At 43.9% G+C, this 16656-nt stretch overlaps 1 protein-coding gene across 12 annotated transcripts in view; it reads left to right on the top strand.

Annotated features, from left to right (window-relative positions):
• Positions 1 to 16656, top strand: part of KALRN (kalirin RhoGEF kinase) — a 520424-nt gene that overhangs the window by 452721 nt on the left and 51047 nt on the right. For 9 of the 12 annotated variants that reach the window (XM_062607041.1, XM_062607047.1, XM_062607043.1 and 6 more), the window contains 4 exons: positions 6165 to 6448; positions 7310 to 7414; positions 11323 to 11418; positions 13070 to 13200. In XM_062607041.1, coding sequence (XP_062463025.1) covers positions 6165 to 6448; positions 7310 to 7414; positions 11323 to 11418; positions 13070 to 13200 — 616 coding nt within the window. The remainder of the gene's footprint in view (positions 1 to 6164; positions 6449 to 7309; positions 7415 to 11322; positions 11419 to 13069; positions 13201 to 16656) is intronic. The other 3 variants (XM_062607042.1, XM_062607046.1, XM_062607045.1) reach the window with 3 other exon arrangements.

The following is a 16656-nucleotide window of genomic DNA, read 5'->3' as shown; positions in this document are numbered from 1 at the left end:
AAGACACAACCAGAAAATTCAGTTGAACTTTCTCAGTTCTGCTCATTTCCAGGAGATTATAAAGTTAGGGAGAACATTTGAACCTCTGAGAATTTGCATTTGGATTTCAGTCATGTAGTTTGAATGTGTCTTTACCCTCTGGTGTGAAACTGGGTCCTGTGTAGTCTGTTCTCATTTTCTGCTCATGCCAAAGTATGTGGTAGGTCTGCGGTGTAACACACATACAGCGGCTGAGCAGAGGTGGGAGCAAGTGGGGAGCGATGGAGGATTCCAAGTCAAGTTTTGCAATTCCATTTTGAAAAGAAACGAGCTTCCAATATAAAGAGTTTTTCAAGGAACTTGTCCTCTATCTTTGTGTGACATGGACCTGAAAATTTCCTCATGTTCACTTACATTCTTCTCTGGAACCTTTTTTGGAGGCAGTGCCTGAGGAGACAATTTATCTGTTGACATTAAAAGTTGTCAGATGCATTATTTATATTGTTATGAAGTAGTGTTTTCACTTGAGAAATAGCTGTAAAGTGACTTTGTATTATCCAAATGTTGTCGCCTCCCATATTTTTGCAAATCCATGACAGGTTTTACAGGCAGAGTAGGCTCTAACACTAAAACCAGGATCGGCACTGTCATCTGCCTAAGCCGCAAGGTTTTGTAATCCTGACTAGTGCCAATAAAAATGTTTCACTAAGCGTGTTTTGGACATTTAATATAAAAGCACAAAATAGACCAAATATGCAGTTTTCAAAGCTCGTTCTGCCATCTTTGCATCTGTCAAGTACAACTTAATCCCTGAAGCCCTTGAGCAGATCCAAGATGGCTCTTCTAGCAGCATTTCCCAAAGGAGAATATAAAGCCTCGAGGAGCTGAGAGCTGTGAACTGGAACCTACAGTCTGCATGGTGAAGGAGATGCTCTTGGAAAGGGCAGGAGAGGGTGCATTTTGATGGTTTACATAATTCCTATTGGTTTACGTGAAATAATGTAATAGAGGCTTTGCTTTGTCATAGGATGGGTCTAGATGACACCTGCTTTCCAAGATTTCCTGGTACAGAGATTCACATTCTCCAAGCAGTAATAGCTTGACTAAAGACCAAGTTAGTCTTTCACCCGCATCTGATTCAGTTCCATCTTTGTCAGAAATGTTATTTTACAGGAATCACTAAATATGGAAAATGGGCTCTGTCGAGCACAGCAGAGCTGATTTATGTGCTCATTGGTCAGATTGTCATTATTGGCTTTCATTCATGAATGGAATTATTTCTGCGAAAAATGTTGATTTAAATGCACATGCTAATAGGATTACAGAGTTCCCATTCTGGCTCATCATATTTGACTTCTGTGGAAAAATCTTCTTCTCTCAGGCTGTTTTTCTGGGATAAGAAATGAAGCCATACATAAATCAGAAGATTTGCCTCACCTAAAACAAGATCGTGCCCTGCTGTGGTAACTTGTCATCATAGCCTTATTTTGTATTAACTTCTGGTTATGGAAGCATATTTCCTTCCTGTCAAATACAATCTGTGATTAATGTGGGTCAAAAAAGAGAAGCCTGATATTTTCTTCTGAGTTGCTCTGTAAGAAGCCTTTCCCCGTTAGAGATCTGAGTCCTGTAGATGAGTCCACTGCTGCATGAGCCTGATCAGAAAGACCTCCCCTCCATGCATGCTCTGGGGAACAGGGAGGTAAAAATAAAATGCCTGGTATTTATGTTCCAGCAGTAATTCCTACTGACTCAAATGGGAATATAACTGTGCCTCTAAAAGGGATTGGTGAGATTTTTGGTTTTCCCTTTACCCAGGGTTGCACAGAACTGCAGCCTGCCGTTTTTCAAGTAAAAGAGCTGTGTTTTTATAGATGTCTGTTCATTTGAGCAACAACAACAAATATTTCTTGCCTCCAGCAGTGCAAAAGCTCTGAATGTTAAAGCTCTTCAGTCTGGCTGAGTATCTGTCACAGACCTATTGCCAGAGGTTTCTTGGAGGTTTGCTCAGGGGTGTTTTGGAAACCATCATTTCATCTGTCTGAATGAATGGTTTGGCCAGGAAGTCAATCTAGCCACACTAGTCTGCTGACCTCCCTACACCCACTTTGCTTCACCAGATACCTTTTTTTAGATATGTGTGTCCTAGGACATTGGTGGCAGGACAGCTGCTCTCTGCAGCTTTGCTGAGCTCTGAGGTTTCTGCAGACCCACTGCAGTGTGAGGGCAGCCACTGCTTTCCTGGTTCCTGTGGGCAGTGGTGGCTGCCTGAGTTACCATGCCGTGTGCAGCTGCATCTTTTCCACAGTGCTCTCTGGCTTTTCTTAAGTGAACTTTCCGAACTGCTAAACCAATACAGTTTGCAAAGTACATATGTGCTAGTGCTTTGCAAGAAGAACACAGTAACATGTCCTCACCTTCCGCTTGATCCACCTGGTGTCTGGATCTCAGGCTAATATCAAGTGTCATGATTAATGTGTTTGTAGCTGTACGTGCTGTGTAAGCAGTGGAGCACACACAAGTACGCCTTAGGAGGCTGTCTCCAAAGTCTCTCCTGGCAGATTTTTTGTGTTGCAAGTTTCTGTCTCTCATTTCATGAGCTCTGCTCGTCTTTGAGCTCTGGTCCTGCCTCTGCAGCCATGTCAGGGTGACCTGCTTTATATGCAAAGGAAATCGTTCTCAGCACAACTGGCAAACAGCAAGTGTGTCTTGGTCACAAATGTGCTTATATTTGCAGTTCCTTTAAAAAGGAGAAAAAGTTATGAATACTGGGGGGAGGGGGGGGGGTTATTGGATAGTGCATGTTTGGCAATGGTAGGAAGTGGGACAGTGGAGTGGTTTGTACATGCATAGGGTCCTGGATAGAGCAAACTCACCCCACCTTAAGGGGCTGTTATGGTGGGTGAGGAGCTGGGAGATTTATACCAGATGTTCTCTATGCCTCCCTGCCCATCCTTTAGCCAGCAGAGACTACAGTAAAATGTAAGGGCAAGATAAAGCCATGTTTCCACTCTTGGGCTGCATGGGTCAAGCGAAGACTGGGCTGTCTCCCAGACGCCTTAGAGTGGTTAGCCAGGACAGTTCAGCAGGCAAGGAGAAAGAAGGAGACTTCATATCTGCCAGGGCTGTGTGGAGCATGGCATGACTGAGATTTTGTAATGCCTTGGTAAATATGCTTTTTCATCACCAAAGGCATGACCTTGAATGGCAAAATCCAGAGACTTATTCAAGTGAAATCATTGCATAGGGTAACATGCTTCCCTCTGGAAATGTTCAGGTTGGCTTTCATCATAGCCTGATGACTCTGGAGGCCTGATATTTGGTCTGATGATGATTTCCTGGCTCTAGGTTAAACTTTGAACAATATCCCTGTAAGCCAGCAAGGTGGGCTGTGGGCCAGCTCAGAACTTGGCCTGTTTCTGCCCATCTGCTGCCTTTATAGGGAGGACAGAGACGATGGCTGACCATCACTTCCCCAGGACAGGCTTGTGCAGAGTGCTGCAGTGTGAGGTGCTGTGTGTCTGTCTGTGCCCCAGCCCAGGCTGTGCTGCCTGGGGAAAGGGGAGGGAGGCAGCAAGGCCAAGACCTGGCCCTGCTTGTAAAACCAGGGGCATTTCCTGGTGGAAAGGGAGGTTCTTGACCCTTACATCGTGAACTTTTGGGTTTGGCTCTGCCTTGAGCCTGCCAGGCTGAGGTAGGATTCTGTGTCTCAGGAGCAAGTCCTGAGGTTGTCCCAGGCTCCATTAAGCCTTCTATCAGCTCCCTTTCCTTACTAAAAGTTAAATTGGCAAGGTGCCACTGACTGGTGGTAGTGGTTTGGACTGTGTTACTTCTAAGCTGTAGTAAATCCTCTCTGTACTTTAATCAACCAAGATGTGGGAAGACCAGCTTGTCCTCAGTTCTCTGCAACCTCACCCCCTGAGCCCAGTCCCAAGCAAAGACAGTGAGTCCATGATACAGCTGCTTGCCCCAAATCCTCCCTGACAGTAGCAGCCTCCACAGGGTGATCAGTTCCAGCATTTCTCCTTCCATGACTTTAACCCAACTCCCTTTGCACCAGTAATTCCCCATATTAATCCTCTTGCAGTGGCAGTGGGAGAACAGGTACCTGAGGGCACCCTCCTTGGTGGAGCCCCTTGGCAATGAGCCCTCAGGTGTCCCTGGTCACCTGTGGGACTTTTGGTTCTGCTGGGGGGTTGGAGGGGTGAGGGCACTTGCAAAATCAAAATCTCTGTCACGAAACCTTGAATTTTGCTGACACAGGGAGTGCCAATAAACTGCTAGAGCATCACATGGAGCCTGTGAGGGACACTATCTAAAGCCTATCTAGTGGAAGATAAGCTGGCCACTGACAAATATTATCTTGCACTGGTTGATTTAAAACCACTTCATGTGCATGAAATAACATCAACAAGAGCTAGCTAAACCCAGGCCTTTTTTGAGATAAGGCTGTTACTATGCCCTTATGGAGGAATGTCAGAAAAACCTAGGAGCTCCACCTGGGATCCATCCGTGGCCCAGACCCTCTCACACTCGCTCCTCATGTCATCAGAAGACAAATGGTTTGGATTTTCTTCCTGTCTGGAAAATGAACTTTGACTTCCTTTAGCTTGTTACAATTATTTCCGTATGTTCTAAAAATCTGACTTTTGACCTCAGGTATGTAATAAATTATTGGTTCCACTCCTGACTGAGGCTGTCTATGGTTATAAAATATTATAAAATATTGCAACTCTCATGGTCTGCAGTTTGCAAGCTGGCAGACTGAAATCTTTGCTCAGTACATAGCCCGCAAGGCAGGCTGCAATCTCTGCTCAGTGCATAGCCCGCAAGGCAGGCTGCAATCTCTGCTCAGTGCATAGCCCGCAAGGCAGGCTGCAGTCTCTGCTCTCTGAGCAGCAGCTCTGCCCAGTGGGGTAGGAGCTCTGCATGCAGTTAGCAGAAACTGGCTTCTAAAACAATGTATGTGATGATTCTCTGGAAGAGTGGCTCTCCCTCCACATGTGTACTAGCCAGTATCTCTGACGATACTTATTGCTGAACTGAGAATGGCTAGAGGCACCAGGCTGTTTTCGTGTGTCATAACTTAGGGTTTTATTTTCTGCTGGGGCAGGTAAAAGATTTGGAGATAGCCATCCAAAAATGTTTAAAAACCTCAGCTGACCGCTTTCTGATGCACAGTCTGAGATGTATCTTACAGGAGGGTGACAATTTCTTAATTCTGTTGAAAAAAAAATAAAATAAACCTTGTGGGATTCAACATCTCAGTCCCTGATTGCTCCTGAGGAGGGAGGGAGTTGCCTTGCCGTGGTTTCAGAAAGGTGAAGGCAGGGTGCTTGTTCCTAAAGGACAGCTGAGAAATCTGTGACTGTGACTTGTTTGTTTTGGTACTAAAGACTTCTTGACATCGGCACATCTTTGGTCTGTTGCTTTTGCTGGGAGTAAGGGAGGTTGCACTCATTTTTAAAGTGCTAGTCTGAACATGTGTATCAGTAATTGGCATTGGATACAGTTCAGCGGATCCTCCTGCTTGGATATAATGGAAGTCTTTTTAAATTTTAAGCCTCCCTTGTATCTCCTTCTTTGGAGTTTCTTTCAGTTTGAACAATTTGTCACTTTTGTAAGTGTTCATTCCAGTTCCTCAGTTCTAGGGGAAGTGTGAAGTCTTCTGACAAATTGCTTTCAGGGGCGAAGGAGGTGATTTTAAGGTGCTTCAAATGACCTTAAAAAGTTAATAACTAGTCTAACTAGCAGTCATGTCATTGGGTCTGGCAACAGCTGAGAAATATTTAAGGACTTGGAACTTGACAAAGTGTTGGTGACTGTCAGGTTTCCTTTAATAATCCTTTTGTGCTTATTTTCTTCCTGGCAATCATGATGAAATCTGTGGGAAGAAGATGAAAAGTTCAGCACTTTGCATGAAATTCAAGCTTTCATCAAAAACTAGATAACTTTGCTGTCTGTGGTCTTTCTAAGGACAGATAGTGTGGTGGGAAATGAGAAGAGTGTGTTTGTGAAAAATGCCTGTTGCAGGGCGTATTTCTCTCTCTGGTGCACAATGAAGTCACAAAACCTTTCATCAAGGCAGCTTTTATTTTCATGCTTAGGACTGCTAAGTGCTTGATGTGCACTAGGAAATAGAGGAGGTGCTGGTGTGAACTCTCACCTGCATTGTTTTCTTCCAGACGCATATTCAGTCTCTTCCAATGACAACGGAGGCAAGTCTGATTCAGTGGCCAATTTACAACCTCAGCCGTCCCTCAACTCCATCCAGAGTTCTCCTGGCCCCAAACGGTCAACAAACACCCTGAAGAAATGGTTGACTAGTCCTGTGCGCCGGCTGAACAGTGGGAAGACCGAGAGCAACATCAAGAAACAGAAGAAGGTGCGAGATGGTAGGAAGAGCTTTGACCTCGGCTCACCAAAGACTGGAGATGAAACCACTCCTCAAGGAGACAGCGCAGATGAGGTGTGTATTGGTATTTGTTGAAGGAAAGATCATATCTCTGCTAGTCTCTTCTGTGGTGTGCGAGTCATGCTTGAGTAATCAGTTCCTTTAGTGTCTAGAGAGAGCAGCGAATCATGTAAAATTGCATGGATTGAAGCTGTGTTGCAAATAGCATTGTTATCCAATGAGCAATGGAATATATAGGAACAGCATTTCAAAATCTACATATATTATTGTCATTTGACTAGATTTTTTTTAATAGCCTATTAGAAAGCTGCCAAGAATAGGAAGGAAGTTACTCTTGAGCAGCTGTTATTACTTTTTATGATCACTGAGGTTCATATCAGCTTTATCCTACCATGGCAGTGTAGTTGCTTATTGAAAGAAAACACTCAGAGAAATAGTCACGTTTCTGTTTTATCTGCTATGTATTTGTAGCCACAGTTTCTCTGCAGGCATGTTCTTTGCCAGAATGGCTCTTTCCTGATACAGCGAATAAAGAATTACAAACCAAAACTGGAGAAGATACCAACTGAAGACAAATAGAGGAGCACATTTAAAACTGTACATCGAGCTGTTCTCATTTACATAAGAAAATACTTCCCATCACCACACAGACAGCTGTAACTGCCTTGGCTGCTTGGGTTACCTGTAAATTGTATTTCTGTAACTCTTAGAATGCACCAGGGTTAACCAGCAAAACCTTATGTCTTTGTTGCTTCTCTTCTGCGATTCCTAGCATTACCTGCAGTTCTCTTCACCCAGTGCAATATTGAGCCAGAATTAGTATTAACAGACTCAAAGCCTGGTGGTAGGGCTTGGATATCTAAAAGGATAAAAGAAACCTGTCACTGCTCCTAATTATATTTAACTTTTCTTCAGAAGAGCAAGAAGGGTTGGGGAGAAGATGAACCAGATGAAGAGTCTCACACACCTCTTCCTCCTCCTATGAAGATCTTTGATAATGATCCAACCCAAGATGAGATGGTAAGGCCTCCCCTGCTATATTAATTTACTGTTTAGATGCATTTCTTGCATAGCTGTCTCACAGTGGTTTTGCAGTGGTCTTCCAGTATCCAAGGCCTAGACTTGGGATTTTAAGAGACTCCTATGAGCAAATCATAAACTACTACCTTTCACCAACTGGATTTAGAAATAGTGTTGGATAAGCAATTTAGCCCTGGCATCCCGTTTCATGACAGGTCAGTCATGTGTTGTCTATGGTCAGAAGTTTCATTCAGGCTGATAACGCATGTTCTTCTCCTCTGTTTTAAAATTGCTGTTGGTGTTTGGCAGTAGCAACAAAACCAGCATTTGGTGGCAGGCTGGGCCTGAGGAGTAGGACAGATACTGGAGTTGGCTTGAATCCAGAAATACCACCTTTACCAAGTGTTAGATAGCTTGGACTCTCTACTCAGGCTTTGTGTGTGATTGGGGTCCAGGAGCACTGGCAGTTTATGCCCCATGATAGATCCTACATTCTGAAGTGCTTTAAAACCTGCAGATGGAAAATCCTACTGAGTGCTATCATTTGGCATTTTTGACATACGTGGCTGATCATCATTGAATGTTCCATAAGCTCCAGTTAGTTCAGAAGCCCACAGAGCGTCTGAAGTCCCTCTTGGGACTATGGTCTGGCCATATTTGTGCACCATCCTGGTGGTGGTAGTTTCCTGCTGTTAGCTAGGATGTCTTGAACATTGAGTTGGAATTTGCTGTGGTAGATATGCAGTGGCTTGCAGAATCCTTCAGTTGGTCTTTTGGACTTAGGGTGAGAATCTGTGAATATGGCTGCATATTCACATAAACGGTGGTTTGCATTCACAGACAGTGTGGTCCTGTCTGCATGTGTCCTCCCCCACCCTTTCCTGGTGCAGTTGTCTCCCTTGTAGAAATCCATCCTCCTGTTTCCTGCTGACATCTGTTTTTAGCACTGCCACTTCTGTATCTCTATCCTCTGATTGTAATTACTGCATGGAAAGAGGGAAGGGTAGGGGAGATAGATTAATAATTGTCAGGAAAGAAAAACAACCCAGAATGCTCTTAGGGAGGGTTCAGGCAGGAGTTTAGAAATACAAAGAGAGAAGGGTGAAAATATTTCTAGGATTCAGGGAGCAAGAGTGATGGAGGAAAGGGTTTGGGGGCTTGCTGCTAATCTGTCAGGAAATATTATGACATTGTGGTGACAGCAAGACCAGAAGGATGCAGCTGGAGTTGCGGACTCCTGCCCTCTGAGTGCTATGTGTGCTGCTCTTTGTCTGATGAGGGGCAGAGGCGAAAGGGCGGGGAAGCAGAGCCGTGGTGGATCTATGCCCAGCACAATAGCAGTTGCTCCTGGCTTCTTCCCGGCGCTGCTTGACTAAATGTTTTGGAGATAGTTTGCTTAGAGAAACAAAGTTGCTTTAGCTTGGGTCACTGTTTTTGATTTTTAACAGGCCATGTGATTTCAGTGTTTCTTAAATACATTTATGACAGCGTCAATGTTGTGGAACTAGTTTTCCGCTCCAGATGTCTGAGCTTTATAGAGCGTTTCAGCATCCTGATTCTTCACCCCCTCCTAAACCAGGAGATTAAATAGAGCAAGATGGAAGCCTTTTTCTATCTCCTTTTCTTCCCCTGCTCACTTTTCTTCATGGGGAGGAAAAAATTAAGCTCACAAACATGGCTTCAGAATTCCCTGCACAGGAATACAATGTTAGCAATGTTTGAGCTTTGCTGGAGCCAAAAGCTCTTTGATGGTGTTAACTTGGGCCCAGTTCTCTGCTCATGCCCTACTGCTTACAGGCACAGGCTTAGGTTGGACCAGCAGCAGCATGGAGAACTAGCAGTGATAGATATGAGGTGTCTACATGGTGCAGGAGGTGGCACCTTTCTCTGAGCCCATTGGCAGAACAGCAGTAACCATGCTTTGCTGCTCCAGGAACCTCTTAGAAAGGCGAATTGGAAGATCTCTTCATATTAGAAAGTCAAAATTTGCTTCCTGGGAAGCAGAAATACATTTTTTTTTATTTGCCCCAGAAAAGCCCAGACTCTCATCAATCACAGAAGAGTTTTATTTAACCCAGAAAGACTTGTATGCAGCAAATGTTTCCGTGCTTCCTTCAAAATCCTGCAGTTATTTGCTATTCAGAGATATTGAGCAATTTCAGTTAAAAGAAGTGAGAGCAGCAGCTGTTTAGTGCCTCCAAAACTGGGACTCCTTTTGCTAGAGTGGTTATATTTGAGAGTTGTTGTCTATGTATTTGTCCTGTATCTCATCAAAGTCCCTATTTTCAGTCTTTTTTTTTCCTAGACACGTCTGTCTGCATTGCAGGTGAAACAGGCTGTCTGAATTTTTACATTTGTATGAGATACCTACATTACCAGCTTAATTCCTCAGTTACCAGCTTGATTACCTGTAGTTTTTGTTTCTGTAATTAGAACTGTTAATTAGATGTATTATTTGTGAAAGATGAGTTGATGAGTGGCAGGCTGTTCACGCTTCTGATCTGTCACAAGGCTTGTGGTTGGGATTGGGGTCCTTTGCATTTTTTTTCTCCTGCTGGGGCTGTGTCACTCAATGCGAGCAACCTCCCCAAGGGGCCACTTGAAGAGGTGGCCAGCTGCCTAATTCCTGCCATCACATTTCCACATCTCACTCCCCAGCACTATTTAATCTCGGTTGCACTTTCATTGGCACCTGCACAGTGACTTCGCTGAAATAGCTGCTCTCCAGAAGATCTTTATTAAGCAGCTGAGAGATGAATAAGCTTTTAAATAATTTTAATGCAGAATTTAGCCACGCTTTAGTCTGTCAGCCTGCCAAAAGCAGGTTATCAAAGGGCTCACAGTTTTAGTCAGTGCTTGTATTTCATTCAAAAGAAATGTATATACAGGTGAGCTAATGAATAGCAATTCCCATAGCTATCGGGTGAGTTTGGGTTTTCAAAGTGAGATTTCTTAGGACAAAGACCAAGGAGTGAAGAGGCCCTTATAGAGCAAAAATGTTAAACTAGAATTGAATAGTTCACACAGAGGCTGATCTTCGCAGCACCATGGGAGGTGCTAGGCTACCACACTGAAGAGTCTTGGTGTTTCTGGAGATGTGTAACAACCAACAGCTATTAGCTGTGTCTGCCTGGATGTGGAGATATCCAAAGACATTACATGATGCCAGGCACTGAAAATGGAACACCTGCAGCCAACAGACAGGCGTAGAGAAGTGAGACTGAAAATATTCTACCTACAGTCCATAGGGAAAACTAAGCATCTCCAAGGAGCGTTTCTGCCCTCCTGTGCCAGGTAGCTAAGATAGGTGAGATATGTAGGGGTATTTTCTCTCCACTGATTGAAAAGCAGGGAGAGGAAAGATACACATTTTAGATGGCTAAAGTTGCATGAATGGGAGGTGTCATCTGAGTTCACTTGGAGTTGCAATTGATATGTGGGGAAGGAAGGGGGAATGATTTGTTCCCCCTGCCTCCTTCCTCTATTGCCTGTAGCTCCATGTGTACCTGCATTTATTAAATACGTATGTGTGTGGGAGGAGTAATTTCTTACATCCACAGTAAGAAGATCAATTTTCTGGAGCCTGTGAGACCGTAGATGACTTAGAAGGAAGAACCAACAGACATTAAGAGTATTTTAGCTTTTTGCAAATGAATATCTGTTCTTTGACACTCTTCCCAGCCTTGGAATTGCTGCAGGGAGATGTGCAGCCAGAAGCGGGTGGCAATTCTGTGCTTGCCTGATAACGGCAACACCCCCTCACCTGACCATGCATATGGTCCTCTAACCCTCCTGCTCCCTTTCCACATTTGTTCTCCTGTCTCAGAAGCTGCTTCACTGACTGCTGGCTTCCTCCTCCCTTCTCATCCTGCTAACTTGCTTTTCCTTTGCAACCTGGTGTCTTGCAGTCCTCTTCTTTGCTAGCTGCTCGACAGAGCTCCTCCGATGTCCCAGCTGCTGCGGATCTTGTCAGTGCAATAGAAAAGTTGGTCAAAAGTAAGCTGGTAAGTTTAGTGTTGTGAAAACTTTGTGCACAACAGGCCTAATATGACTCTAGGGAAGGGCTTTAAAGTCTGCCTATTGTTTCTGGTTTCCTTGCTTTCCACCTTCACCTGCTATGCTTTTATTAACCCTACATGCTCTACTTCTCAGTAGAGTGTCTAGTATTTTAACTCCTCATGTGAGATGAAGCCTGTATCTCACCTTGCCATGTGGACTCTGCACTGCATAGTCAAAACACACTTCTGGAGTGGGCTTTGCAGAACATGAGGTACTGTATTGTACTCTTTCTGGGGTCTTGTTGGTACTCAGATATTTTACACAATGGGATGTTCTGTTTGTTTTGTTTTAAAGCTTATTCTGAGGCACAGGAGTTCTACTACCCAACATGTGAGCTTGCTTGGTATTCTGCCTTCCCTAAAAAGACTCTCTAAAGAGTAGAACTGCCTGAAGTATCACAGCTGTGCTTTCATTTTACGAAGATTCTTGTGTCGCTTTTAATCTGCCTTGTCAACTCTTTCTGACAGGGAGTGGAGTAAGCAATAAGAATGTTCTGGGTTTAATTTGTTAAAAAATTTCAGTACTGTGTGCTCTTCGAGTCTGGTCCAGCATCTGTTGGACAAGGAGTAAATCCTGTTTCTATCTTGGCTTCTCTTAAGTTTTCCCTGAAACAGTTCAAAATGCTAATATCAAAGGTAAACATGTTTTGTACATGTCCCAGGACCTCTAAAACTAGATAAATGCTTGCTTTGAGCAAGTTTAACTTAATTAACCAGTCAGGACTAAAGCAGGGTTATAATGAGCCTGCAAAGGTTCATTTCCTTACATATACTGGAAGGATGAAGAGTGTAAAAATGGAAGAAAAGGCCCCATGCTGATCATTAAATTACTGTAATTCTTTGCACGTAGCTTTATCTGTCAGATCATTTCAGAGAGTTTTGGTATTTTCTTGGTTCAAAATGTCGAGATGACATAAAGATAGTAAGCATTCATAGGGTGCTTGATAAGGAGTAAGTGGTGAAGAAACTCTTTGAGACATGGGAAACTGAGACGGACATTCCCAGAAAGTTTACTCAAAATAGTTTTATTCCATTGAGGAGCTAACAAATTGAAACGTATTTCATTAATCCAGTTAGATGTATTTTCAGAAAATATTTTCTCTCCCCTGCATGCAGGCTGTTAGGTCACTTGCAATTACTTTCCAGGGATTTGGTGGAAACTAATTATTTTGGAATGTTACTATGCATCCATCTGTTTCTGTTTCATGTTTTACTTTACTGTTGAAAAGTCCTCATCTACTCTTTGGCAGAGAAACGCTGACCACGTGTAGCCTAACGCTGGTTCTGACTGAGACACCATGGTATTTTCAGGTTGTTTTGAAACTGGAAGAGTGTTCTCATCCTGTGGCTACTGGAACATTTTTTTTCCACCTTCTACCAGAGGACATCTCTGTTTTAATGCTTTGGGAGTGGGTGTCTTACATCAACTTAAAACTAGTTTTGTTGTATTTTGCTAAGTCCTGCAGGAAAGTTGCTGAATACTCTGCTTGGTTTTAGACTACAGTGTTGATTGCAGAACTGACTTGAAACAGAAGATAACAGTGATGCTGGAGTTCGAGGATAATGTTTATTCTGTTGTTCTTTGGGGCTTTTTTAGACCCTTGAAGGAGGATCTTATCGAGGAAGCTTAAAAGATGCCACTGGCTGCTTAAGTGAAGGAATGGTACCTACAACTCCCCCACGAAACCTTGAAGAGGAACAAAAAGCCAAAGCAATGAGAGGCAGGATGTAAGTTGTCTTGCTAGTTTGTCTTTCTGAAATACACACCAAAGGAGGACACATAGCTGCACTGAAAAAATACCTTGTAGTCAGTGAATGAGCATGGAACTGAGAGTAAAACTGTGTTCTGCTTGCTTTTGCTTTCTTAACCTGTAAAAATAGTTTTAAAAAGCCCTTTCACACCCAGGAAGTTCATCATCACGCTTTTAAATGTACAGCTTTTACACCAGATAGCAAATACCTGTTCCTGTAAAAGCCTCTGAACAGCTAGACAGGTATTACTGAGATACTTACTTTGGTAATTACTGCATTGCCAGAGGTAAAATCAGCTCTTAAATGAGGATATGTGGTTAACCTTGCTAGCTACCCTCAAGCAAAAGAACAGAGAATCCCACTAGGATTTTTTCAATGAGAGAATATTTTTTTATCTTAGTTATTAGCAAAGGTGGGGCAGAATTCAGATGCCTTTGTAGTGGAAACACACCACTGAAGAGGAAGTTTCATTTGGGAAACCCTCACGTTCATTATAATTGGAGGGGAAAGGAATGGTGACAGCTTCCGGAAGTTTTTTGGTTATTTTTTTACATTACCAGTGCACTCCCTTAAATGTAACAAAAAATAACACTTATGCCTTCAAAGCTTATGATGATCAAAGCATTTCTTAAATGCATAGTTCAGCTGAAAGATATTGGAGAAGTAGAATCAAGAATTATATGGACAGCTGAGGTAGCTGTTTCCTTCGTACTGCCTCTTACATTAACAATGGCAGATTGAAGGGAAAAGTAGTGGTCCATGCAGGTCTCACTGGAGTGTGGGAAGGTAAGAGGTGGAAGAGCAGCAGCCCATCTGGGAAAGCTGCCAAGCGGGGAAGGAAACCAAATCAGGGGAGAACAAGGAAGTTGTTAAAACTAGAAGAGGAAGTAGGAGCAGTGTTGGAGGACTGTGAAAGCCATCATTTGCTCCCGTAGTTTGCTGTAGGAAGCCAGAGAAGCAATACAATGAGGGACTTGGTCAACTCCCAGCAGCAGGCAGGGACATGGCACTCCTAGGTGTGTTTCAGAATAGGAGTTTTCTGCTAGGGAGCCATCAGCCTTCCTGCAGGGACTGCCTCTGCGCACACCTGTCTCCTAGAAGCCTCTCAGTATTGCAAGTTCTCGGGTTTCTCTGGTAGCAATTCATTAATTAGATAACTGGCAACTAACTGCAGGTCACAGTTTTAGCGCAGAGACCTTTGCCACTCTAGGCATAGATACAGTAAGGCTTTCTAGCATGCCATGCTTCTGGTGGGGGGCCTGGTAGCGTGTTAGGTGTAATTAGTGACTGCCTACATCCAGATTTCCTAAACATCAGGATGCTTAGGAACACCTGCTAGTGGCTTTCAGCACAAGACATCTGTCTCCCTTTTAGCTCCTATGTGTCTGTGTTCTGTACTTTGCTGGATTTAATTTCGTAGCCATATGAGGCAGCTTAGCTCCAACTCAAGCTGTGAGCCCCCACTGCCCACAAAACAGCAGCTGAATCCTTGTACAGGCATGGGCAGCATGCGCATGCCAGCAGTTAGCCCCGGTGTTCAGAAAGCCCAAATCCATCAGGTTTGAGTGCTGCATTTCTATGAGCAGTAAGGCAAGAGTCTCGTTGAATAGTGTTTTTCAGTATAAATTTAATACAATATTACAAAGATATCTAGATACTCAGAAGTGAGGAGGCTCTACCATTGTTCCAGTTCATGCCATTTTAAATATAGCTGTGTAGTTAATACATGCTGGTGAACAGGGCAGGCACTTCCCAAGCGACTGCGTGCCCTTGCTTCATGTTATCAGATGAGGAGAAGAATGAACTTAAAATCTGGTCATCATGCATCTTAGAAATCTTAAATTTTGGAGTACCTCTAAGGTACCGTGTCAGGTAGGCTGCAGAGAACTCATAGAGATGGTCAAGGTTGATTTTTCTGCTGTTAGAAGAGGGGAGCTGGGGAAATACTGGTGCTGAGTTTAAGGTAAGCAGTCGATGTGCAGACCCTGGTTTCTAATAGAGGTGTAAATTTGCAGGTTTGGTCTGTTCACCTGGTAGACAGACACCTGGTCACTGCACTGATGTGTAATTCACACCCACCTGTCCACATGTCCTGCAGCATTATGTACTACAGGTACCAGCTGCTTCATTTTTAGAGCAGGATTTTGCCCGGTGGGCCCTTGCAGTACCTCAGACCAAAGGAGTGTCGGTGGGCAGGTGGGAGAGGTTCTCCCCATTCCCTCAGCAGCTCTCTGTGTCTGTGGGGAGTGATACAGGCTGAGGTGGTTGGAGCCAGAAAGTAACCTCTCAGCATGCCTCCCCGGGCAGAGAAGACACGGCAAAGCCTTTTGCAAAGGCACAGTAGGTCAGCCAGCTAGAGGGATTGTACAGCATACACTTGCTAAGGCCACATGCTGCTGCTTTGTAGAAGAGCAGCCTTTTGCCCCATGCATGTTTACTACCCAGGCACAGAACTTGGCAGGGCACTTTGGTGAGCAAAAGCATCTGGCATAGCTGCTGCCAGCCCTGCCTTCTGCCAAGGGGGCTGGATTTCACTCTCAAATGAACAAGAAGCTGTTTGACCTCTTCCTGCCACATGTCTTACAAATCTCCTCTGCTCTGTCCGAGCAAGGGACATGTTGGGAGCACGGTGGGAGCAGGATTTATCTTCTTAGTAACCTCCTGTAACTGATTCTCTCATTGCAAGGCCAGTCTACTTCCCTCCTCATCCACCCCAATATTTTCAACCAGGTTTTTATCTTAGCGCTGTTTGTCCTCAGCCTTTTTATTTCAGTCTGCTGACTGATGCGAATGGAGTGATATTAGACAAGAAAGTATCCCTCTGTCTTGTTAGCCTTGTTACTGCTGCAGTGAACTTGAGCACAGATGGAGTTTGTCACGTGCCAGATCTATGTCTTGGCGTAGTTGAGAGGCAAACTGTCTGCAGCAAGCTGTAACTTTTTGAAATTGTCCTCGAAAGAACATTATGTGATTAATCAGTTTGACTTACAAAGGAGGAGCTTTTTTTAGCTTGCTGTTGTTTACATGCATGAGGCCTTCATTAGATTACTCTCCTACACAGGGGTTATTAGCTCTCAAATCAACATGAAGCATTTGACACCCACACATAGATTACCTAGTCTGAAAGATTAAGCTCTTGGTTATGATGGGAGATGGGATTTGTTTTCCAAGTGTTTCAAACTGCTAAATTAAAACTTAATTGCTGAAACCTGGCCAAAGCCAGAGGGACTGGGGCAAGAAATCCTCTCCTGTTTGATGCAGAATGAGTCAGTACACATTTCCATTGCTGTCAGGGGTGCTGCATGGGGGGTGGAGGAAAGGACTGTGGGGAGAGGTAGTTCAAAGTACAGGCAGCTGGTTGTGTTGCTGCTCTTGCAGCACCCTGGGATGTGGGGGGGGAAGAGGGGTAGGAGGAAAGAGTGGTTAAGACAA

The sequence above is a fragment of the Pezoporus occidentalis genome, unplaced genomic scaffold, assembly GCF_034315485.1.
Source record: "Pezoporus occidentalis ecotype Australia unplaced genomic scaffold, CSIRO_AGI_Poc_V1 ctg12, whole genome shotgun sequence".
NCBI classification, from domain to species: Eukaryota; Metazoa; Chordata; class Aves; order Psittaciformes; family Psittacidae; genus Pezoporus; species Pezoporus occidentalis.
Note: the sequence above shows the minus strand (reverse complement) of the source record. Positions and strands in the feature narration are given on the sequence as shown.